Source organism: Rhea pennata, chromosome 5 (genome assembly GCF_028389875.1).
Source record: "Rhea pennata isolate bPtePen1 chromosome 5, bPtePen1.pri, whole genome shotgun sequence".
NCBI classification, from domain to species: domain Eukaryota; kingdom Metazoa; phylum Chordata; class Aves; order Rheiformes; family Rheidae; genus Rhea; species Rhea pennata.
The window spans coordinates 18,049,812-18,059,339 of record NC_084667.1 but is presented as its reverse complement, the minus strand read 5'-3'; the positions used below and the strand labels follow the sequence as shown (position 1 = coordinate 18,059,339).

At 46.7% G+C, this 9,528-nt stretch overlaps 1 protein-coding gene across 4 annotated transcripts in view; it reads right to left on the bottom strand.

Moving 5' to 3' along the window:
• Positions 1-443: 443 nt before the first annotated feature.
• Positions 444-9,528, bottom strand: part of CREB3L1 (cAMP responsive element binding protein 3 like 1) — a 49,733-nt gene continuing 40,648 nt past the window's right edge. For 3 of the 4 annotated variants that reach the window (XM_062577797.1, XM_062577798.1, XM_062577800.1), the window contains exons 9-12: positions 8,500-8,599; positions 3,795-3,915; positions 3,081-3,327; positions 444-2,686 (exon numbers count right to left, since the gene is read on the bottom strand). In XM_062577797.1, coding sequence (XP_062433781.1) covers positions 2,650-2,686; positions 3,081-3,327; positions 3,795-3,915; positions 8,500-8,599 — 505 coding nt within the window. In that variant the 3' untranslated portion in view covers positions 444-2,649. The remainder of the gene's footprint in view (positions 2,687-3,080; positions 3,328-3,794; positions 3,916-8,499; positions 8,600-9,528) is intronic. The other variant, XM_062577799.1, reaches the window with a different exon arrangement.

Here is a 9,528-nt window from a genome sequence, read left to right as displayed (position 1 = left end):
TACAGCATATCACTTTTTGCAGATGTAAATGAACTACCAAACATACAGGTTAAGAGACAATAAAGCCTCAAGTCTTTAGCAAAGAGAGTGCAGTTGTTCTTTTATAGTTAACTAAGGGATTTAAGTATTGCTTCAAAGGGGATGGCACCAGAGTCACAGAACTACTAGCATTGCCTTTGCCACACAGACTCCACTACAGCACAGACTTCCCTCTCATCAGAACAGCTCATTGCACTGTATTGATTTGTCCAGAACTGCAAAAGAAATCACAGTGCACGTTTGCAGTTTGCTTCTAGCCACAAGCACCGTGCATGAGGTCCCAGCACTGGAGCAGTTCTGCACACAGCTAGGGAATGGGACAGGCAGGGAGTACGAGGTGAGAAGCTGTGCCTGTGGGCTCACGTAACAACCATGCCTGAACAAAAGAACCCGTCAACCCAGGGTTAATGCTGCATCTTTTTATTTTATTTTTTTTTCTGCTTCTCTAAAGCAAACGCAGAGCAAGCGATAAGAGGAGGGGGAAAGGTGTCTTAAAAAAAATGGAGGAAAGAGGCAGCTGCTGGAGTATAGGGGGAAAGTGAGCTGCTAACAGGAAAAAAGTTCATAGATGCAAAGCCCGCATTAATTCTTAATAAAATACAATACTGAAAATAGGATCTGAGAGTCTCCAAAATACAATATCTTAAGGGATTGGCAATAATACAAAATAAGGTTCACTATGTACAAATGAGTTCTGCTCTTGGTCTCTGTACAACGGTGTGAGTGGGAGGCACGGGGGCAGGCACAGTGGAAATGTTGGGGTGGAGGAGGGTGTGCTTGGGCCCAGCAGTGGTTCTTTGTGCTGGGGTGGAGGAAGAGACCGGGGAGTGCAGTGGTATCTGGCGACCAGCGGATCTGTTGAACTTTAAGAGGCGCAGAGCTGTGCTGAAGGCCTTCCTTTTCCCCACCCTATTGGCCAAGCATGTATGGCTGAGGCTAGCTGCATCCAAATTTGTCCCAAAAGGCTTCAGGGAGCAAAACCATTTTTCAAAGGGGAGAAAAGAGAGAAGGCTCTGAGGCCCCTACCCTCACTTCTTCCAGTCCTTGAGTGATAGCCATCTCATGCTGCCTCTCCAGGGAGCCCTCTTCTCTCCCAGTCTGAGGGGAGAGGAGAGGCTGGTGGAGAGGCTGTAGCGATGTGGGGCGATACCTGGCGGAGCACACAGGGACTCCCACATACAAATATGGAGCAGCAGGCACATCCCTGATCTCAGGTGCTTGTGTCTCACATTGTCCTTCCAGCAAAAGGCAGCCAAGGTAATAGGAGTGAGGGGACACTTTAATCTTTCAGCAGGGCTTCTCCCGGGAGGGAGAAGGGACAGAAATGGATGTCTGGGTGCCAAAGGGGGATGGCACCGGCTTGAGATAAGGTTGTTTCAGCACCACATTCATCAAGTGTGGTCTGAAGGGCACCTTTGGTGCCAGCAATTATAAGAAAAAGCCCTAAAACAATCTTTGATGACCCCAGCCAATTCTACTCTCTGTTACCACTTTCTTGACAGAAGCACCTGTCATCAGAGCTGCCTGCATAATGTTCGTAGGGGCTTTCACAACAGTCTGCTGCATGCATGGAGGATGTGAGGGGAATGATGGCTCCCAGTGACAGCCCTCCCAGAGCAGAGAGCTGTCACTGCAGAGCTCTTCTTGGTGGTTCTAGGTCCTAGACAAGCCCTGTCTGACATGATGCAGAACTGGGAATGGAGAGCTGGGAGGGGAAGCAGGTTACAGGAGTGGGTTTCTTCCACCTGCTCTCAGAAGGAAAGCTGCAGAATGGAAAGTAGGAAGGCCACAGACCTGGTTAGCACCGCACTGTAGGGCCCAAGCTGGGGACAGAAAAGGAAATTTTTTTCAGCACCCACCAGAGCAAGGGTGCTCAGGAAGGGAAGTTGTGGGGGAAATTGTTTTCTATCTCTGAGAGCTCTGGTTGCCCAGACGCTGCCAGTTAATTCTGAGTTTGGGATCTGTCTCCCCCACTCCGTTTGTGTGCAGATCTTTGCAGATAGTTGGTCTGGAAGTTATGTAGGCACATCCATCAAGAGAAAACTAGAGCAATGAAGAACTAGATTTTCTCTCAACGGAGGCAGAAGGATATTAACAGATGGAGGGGAAGGAATGAGCTCAAATTCTCAGTCATCTCTCCAACCCCAGCATCACCCACCCCTGAGTCCCTCAGGCAGGGCAGTAAACCCAGCATTCACTCTCTCTCCTTCAGGTGCATCTGATGTAACCAAGGGGAACATGCCTGGGGACAGCCCCCTTGGTCTGGAGGCTTTGGGGAATGCACTGAATAGTTTGGAGGCTTCCCTCTGACCTCCTTCCATTCCAGGGTGAGCCCACACCCATAGGGTAGTGCTCATTCAAGCAGGAGACAAGGCCAGGAGGATAGGATGTCTCAGGACTTTGCCAGTCTTTTATTGCTGGTTCTGGCAGTCCTGCAACTCCCCTCAGAGAGATCAGTACTAAGGGGGCCATGGGGAAGGGGAGGAGCTGAACCCAAGGCCAGTTTAGGAGCATCTGAATGCAGCGTCCTCTCCCGCCAAGTCCCCTTGGTTGCTCGGTGAGGAGGGAATCCTGCAATCAGACAGATGAGGCCTTGAGGTCCAGCAGCTGCTACAAAAATTCAGCTGTCTCACTGGAGCTTGTCTCCCTGGGAAAAAGAAAAGACAAGGCATCAATAAATGTTCACTGCATCCTCCTGGGCATATTCCCTGCCATTGTGCCCATTGCTCTGATCAGGATGGAGCCCTTTCCCAGGGCAGTGAATGACCAGCAAACCTGAGACCATCTGAGTCACCTAGTTCCCAGCTCTATGCCAGAGGGACACCGAATGCTTTATGGAAGTCCCATTTGTTTGCTCTGGGAGACAGCCTTGCTCTTATGCCTCCTGCCATCAGTGGCCTCCTTCAGCCATTGTTCCTTAAGTAGCTGCCTGCCCCAGGGAGCTCAGCTGTCCTTAGCTTTGAGCAGCGGGGCATGTCTGGTGATCCCTCCCAGCCATCATGATGTGGTTTGGGGCTCTGAGGGTGGCCCCACCTGCTTACCTCTCATGGAATTGCTCTTTGAGGTGGGTGACAGTTGGGTCAGTTTGGTTCTGCTCAGGACCCTCCAGCTGGGATTTGCTCAGATATTTGCTTGTCTCATGTGTCCTGGCCAGATGAGGCCTTCGCTCTTCAGACTGCCCTTTTTCGGCCTCCCATCCCTCAGGATGGTCCATGGTTAGGAAGGAACTATACCTCTCTTCTAAGGAGCCAGCACCCTCATCATAGAATAGGAGGCTCCGCGACTGAACTGGAAACAAGGAGAGTGGGGGTTAACAGCAAGGACAAGGGCTCATGCACAGGGTGTGGGTCATAGTGGTAGTCAGCACATGCTCAGCCAGCTACAGCCTAGTCCATGTGCGACTGTGCAGGAGGCCTGCTCTACTTCCACTCCCCCCAGTTTTGTGAGGCAAACGCTCCCCTGGACACACAGGCTCTCCAGAAGACAATCAGTCTGCCCTGGGACTTTTCCTTTATGGTCTATCTATTAGTATCTGTCAAGTTTTGGGACAATGACTAGGAGAGAATGAAAACAGGTCCAGACAAGGTGCTGCTATCAGGGCTTGTACCACCAAGAGGCCAGGAACCTCCCCCTGCTAGGGCCCCAGCAGACAGGGCAGGTGCTGAGGGGAGAATGCTACCCCCGAACTCTCTGTGTCGGAAGAAGAGTTGGAAATGCTCTGAGAGGATTAATGGGAAGTGCTACGTTAGACTCACTCTTACTAGTTGTGTAAATGTCTGGTGCTGGTGTTGCTTTCACTGTCTGTGATGCTGAGGAGAACTCAGGGAGACAGGGCATCATGGATCCCAGGATCAGAACGAAACAGAGCGCCAGCACCTAGCAAGGAGGTATCAGAATACAGTCAGTGCAGCCAGCCACAAGGAATGCATCCCGCAGCACACAAACAGGAGGCTGTGAGAGGCCATGTGGTCAGCTGGCAACTGGGTCACCATTGCCGGTGACCAGCACTGGAAAAGAAAGGGCTTGCTCTGCTAATCTCTGCTGAAAATTTAAGAGGGGGAAGTCAGAAGCTTTGTCCTGTTGCTTTCTCTGAAGTTTTTCTGGTTCAACAGTGAGAGCTTGCCCATCCAGCTGACGAGAAATAGTGGAAGGCATAGCTGGGGAAAAATTTGGGAAGGAGGGAGAGGGAGGCTCAAAAAAAGAGATGGACTCTGTCTTGACCAAAGAGGACCTAAGCATTTGCACAAGAGCTGCTGAGGTGGGCTGCAAGAAAACAATCTCATTAGGAAAAATCTGTAAGATACCACAGCATACAGCAAAGTGAAACTATTCTGTATGCTAGGATAGAAATGACAGCAGAACTGCAGCAGCCCAACACCTGACAGCATGAACAGAATGTCAAAAGAAAAGGTCAAATTTATGCTTGCCAGCTACAGTGGTGGGCTAGTGGTAGCGGCAACAATAGGACATGCTTGTTCTCTTGAGTTGAAAATTCTCACTCCTGTGAGCCTAAGCAATGCCAAGCGGTTGTGCTTGTAACTGACTTGTCGGCTGAAGGTTTAATAGAAGTAAATGATAGATCAGGAGTAATAATTCCAGTGATCTCCATGCTTGATATAGAGTTGCAAGCAAAGCCAGGGGATTGCAAACTCCTGGCAGAAAGAAAAGATGGGTGTACCCAGATTTTTTGCTCGTGGGAGCACAACAGAAGTTGCCTGGTGGTATTTCCACAGACAAGCACAGCTCTAATCTGAAAGAGGAATGGATATGAGGCTATCACTTCAGCTCAGGACATGGTCATTTGTACAGGGCTCCCCCACATCTTGCCTCTACTGCAGGCAAGCAGCATGCGTGAAGCCTTGGAGATATGCCAAACCTATCATTTGTGCTGAGAATGGCTAAGAAGCATTTGAAGATTTGATCTGCATGTATGCAGTGCCATGTGTCTGGGCCTTCTGGCTGTCAAGCAGATCAGTCAGAGCTACTGGGCATGAGGAATGGCAGAGAAAAGCTCCCTGGAAATCTCCTCCTGCTAAGTATGCCCTTGGGATTGCTTGTCTGTAAATCCTACAATAACGGTTAAAGTTCATAATGAGAAGTCTGTGGTGATCATAAAGGGCTCTGTAGAGTCTAGGGAGATAGCAGGAGAGAGCAAGAGGGGATAAATGAGAAATGATAAACAGCCAGATCCTTATTACCTGAATACTCATGTGCCATGGGTGACATAATGCTAGCTGTCTCCAGCTCAGTGTTCAGCTTGAGGAAGTCCAAAGAGGCAATGCATCTGTTGGTGATTTCTACTACTTACATATAAACAGGCTAAACGTCACCTTTGGGGACAGGGATCCAAGCAGCATTTCTTGATTGCTTTTTGAAACAGTCAACTGTAGTATACCAATGAAGTGATTATTTTCAGCTCATGCCTAAGTAACACACAGAAGCTGGCTGGTACATCAAGGTAAGATTTACCACCAGTGCACTCCAGAAGATGTGGAAGACCAAGTAACAGCACAGTGATACTATGCTGTGCAAAGCAAGAGTTTAACTTTCCAGCTTCTTCATGGCTGGTTTTAAAGTCAATTAAACATGGACTGCATGGATGCTGTCTATGCACACCACATCAGGCACACAAGGCATTGAAAGTCCCCTACTCAATAAAGAATTTGTGAAGATAAGGGGAAAACAACCCCCCATCTGAATAGATGTTGCTTTGAATAATCATAGCCAAATACACAGCCTTCAGAAAGGGGAGCCAGCCCCATGAAGCCTTTTCTTTTCTTCTAAAACGAAACAGCTTTACAGGCAGAGAAAGAGAAGTGTACATAACATCTTGCTTAGCAAGGCTTTCCTTTGGGGCTTTGCAATCTCTCATTGTTTTTATTCTGTTCTATTTCAGGTTAACTTTGAGAGATACTGTTCTGATTCTGTTCTGGTTCAAGTTCTACAACATTTCTTAACAAAAGCTCTTGGTTTGAATTTGAGCACAGTTCCTCCTCCAGCTTTTGACCATCTCACATAATGTCATCTTAAAAAGCCAGGGAAACTAGTCTAGGCAAAACTACTGCAAAATCAGTTGGAAAAGAGGATGCAAAATTCATCAAAAAATAAGTCCTCAGAGAGTAGTTATCAAATGGTTCATAGTCGAACTGAGAGGATGTGGCAGGTGGAGTAGCAAAGAGATCTGTTGTGGCTCTTGCAAGAGTCAATATTTTTAAGCCTGACTTGGACAATAGACTGTATCAAATCCGCATTGGCAGACATGGCAAGCAGACTAGCTTTTGGTCAGGATTAAAATTCAAAATAATTTTGACCAAGGGGAAGAGAAGTCAAAGAGAACAGCTGGCAGATCCACACAGATGAATGCAGAGACCTGAGAGGTGACAAGACAGATAGATTAACAGAAGAAATAATACAGTGAATAATTGGTCAGGCAGCTGCTCTACAGAAGGAGATCTCGGACTTAAAGGGGAGCACAAGATGGACACAAGTTCGTGTCACTCTGCAAAGGGCAAACCTCAGCCTTGGGCTTATGAGCAAGACTTCTGGCTGATCAGCTGGCTCTGCACGGGCCTTTGGGTGAAACGCTCTGTCCAGTTTTGGACCCTGCCTTTCCAAAAATACGTGAGGCAATTGGAGAAAACCTGAAGAAGCGTACTGAGAATGAGCAGTGATTCAGAAACTCTGCCTACAAGAGAAGACTGAAGAAACTGTGATGATTTAGTAGAGCAGACTAAAGGTAGTTGCTTGAAAACAGTAGTTTTCTAATATGTAAAATGCAGCTGCATAAAGGGAGGATAAACTGATCTGCTTACAGTGAATAGAAGAGGTTTTAATAAGCTTAAACAGCTGCTAGGAAGAATTAGATGAGATATCTAGAAAGCTTTATCTGTGTAAGATAGCAAAGCACTGGACTCTCTACCACTGGAGAGCCTCAAGAACTGGTTGGACAAACATCCATAAGGAGGACAAACATCCAGAAGGGAAGGGTCCTCTATCCAACTCCCAAGCCACAAGGCATAATTATTCTACATATCTACTGTGATAAGGAGTGCTCTCCTTGAAGAAGAAATGGACAATGGAAACTAGGAGGCCTATGAGAGGAACTGATCGAAGAGAAAAGCAAATTACAAATTCCTGAAATGCTTCAAAGCTCAGAAGCCTGTGAGAGTTGGTGTGTGGGCTGGGATGCTGTGGAATGAAGGGAGCAGCAAAGAGAGATAAGACATTGCTGGGAAGCTAAATTAGGTATTTTATCAGCCCATAGCACAGGAGATGTATGGAAGGTACCTCTCCTGGATTTGATCATTTCAGGTAATAGTGATGAACTGCTATAGCCAGGGGTGCTCTGACGAGTTGCTGCATTAAGGAGCAATGAGTCACTGGGCCCAGATAGGTCACACCCAAAACATGGAAAGAACTCGGGAATGAGGCAATAGAGCAGCCAGTAGGAAAGACAGTCTCTCATTAAAATCTGTTCTGACATGGTAGCAGCAAAGAGTAACAAAAGTTTGAGCAGATTTTGAAAACAGAAAGTGCTGGGAATTACAGAGTAGGAGCTCTGGAACCAAGGAAACTGACTGAACCAAGACTGAACCAGTAAACTCTCAGGACACTGGGGGTACTGAGAAGCTGAAGCAAACATCTCACTAGTTGTATTTCATCACTGTTACCAGCACAGAAGTGATAGAGAGATGACTAGATAGCTTTGAAAAAGTTGTCACAAGTAGCTATCATGCCAATCTTTCAAAGACATCACAGAGTTGGAGTGTTATTTTTATCATGGGTCAAAAAATGTTCCTCAGGCAAAAAATAAGATGAGGAATAAACAATTGACCCTTATGGCCACATACTGGTATGCCCTAAAGTTCCACAGTGAAGCCAAGACTGCTTAACTATGATCATCCATGATGAGAAATGAGAGGCAAACAGGGATTGCCAAAACCAACAGATGAACCCAAATCATTTTGGTAGTCAAGAGAGCAAACAGGAAGAATTCCAGCTGGATTTAACAAAGCCTGATGTGCAGGCAGAGCAAGAGCAGATGCCATTTCTTGCTGATAAATGCAAGGTAATGCCCACTGGGAGGAATACTCAAACACTTTGCCTACCCTGCTGAGTTAAACATTAAGCATTACCAACCCAGCAAAAGAAAAATCTACCCATTAAGATGGGAGCTCACTAAATCTCCAATAGCTAATGAAAAGCTATCCAAGTGATCTTTTGCCCAAAGAACAAGACAGTGAAAATGCAGGAGTTATTATAATTCTGCTGCATAAACAACTGACAGCACTCACTGTATAACACAGAGCCCAATCCTGGTCACTCTAACATAAAAAGAGAGAGCAGCTATAACAGGCGGGTGATGGAGGCTGGACAGGGAAAGAGGGCAGAGACAGGCAATCGGACAAAGCCTAGAAGGGAAGCACATCTGATAAGCAAGGAAGAAAATGAAGCCCATACCATTAGGCAGGTCCCAGTCTGGGTGGAAGCCATTTTGTAAGGTCTGGAGACTTTCCCAGCCACGAGAGCCTGCAGCTTCTGTAACTGTTGTAGCAGAGTCCTGGGACAGGAAAAAAAATGAATCTTGATAAAGAGGTAACAGGCAGTGAGAGATGCAAGAATACCACTAACTCCTTCCTATTTTAACCCAGTTTTCACTTCTTGTAACAATACATCTCTCCTCATTGTTGTATCTTGCCCAAGTTCTCCCACCGTACAGGCTTGGGAAGCACAAAACAAAAGACAGTGAATTTGAGATATGAATTGTGCAGGAACTGGGTGAGACCCTCTTAGGTGCTGTGGTAACCTCCTGCACCACCTTCTTTCACAGTCTCCTCACTGGTACACCCAAAACAACCTTCATTACCACTGTTCATAGCTATGAATGTCCCATTCATTTAGGATTCCTGACTGTCTCAAAGTCCAGTCAATCATTTGCCAAAGCAATGGAGTGATGGGCTACCATGAAAATCAAACTCTGAGATGGAGGCTGAACTTTGCAGTTAGGGTCAGAAAAAGCAGAGAGGCCTGCCTGCTCCCACTCTACTCAGAGGCACATGCTCTGCAGTTTGATCTGTCCCCCAAACCATATGGTGGAGAAAGAAACAAAAAACAGTTTTGATCCCCTCCAGCTTCTTCACTCTTGGCAAACTCTACAGAGGGATGTGGGCAAAGCCAAATGCTGAGTTCAGAAATTAATTCATCCTCTGGCTGGCTTGGCTGAAATGCATGCAAAGGTCTCTCTGCCCCACTTAAATGAGCACAGGCATCTGCACACATAAACACAGAACAGTGGTAGATGTATTACTAAGAGCAGACGAACCTGTTGCTGAGTTGGTGGAGAAATCTGGGACAAGGACGTCTAACTACAGAGCACACAACTCACAAAGACCCTAGATTACCAAAATACAGACTATTGAGAGTTCCCTTCTGGGAGCGTTGGCTGTTTTATACAACTACGTTGGAGCTTTTATAAAATGCCATGTCCCA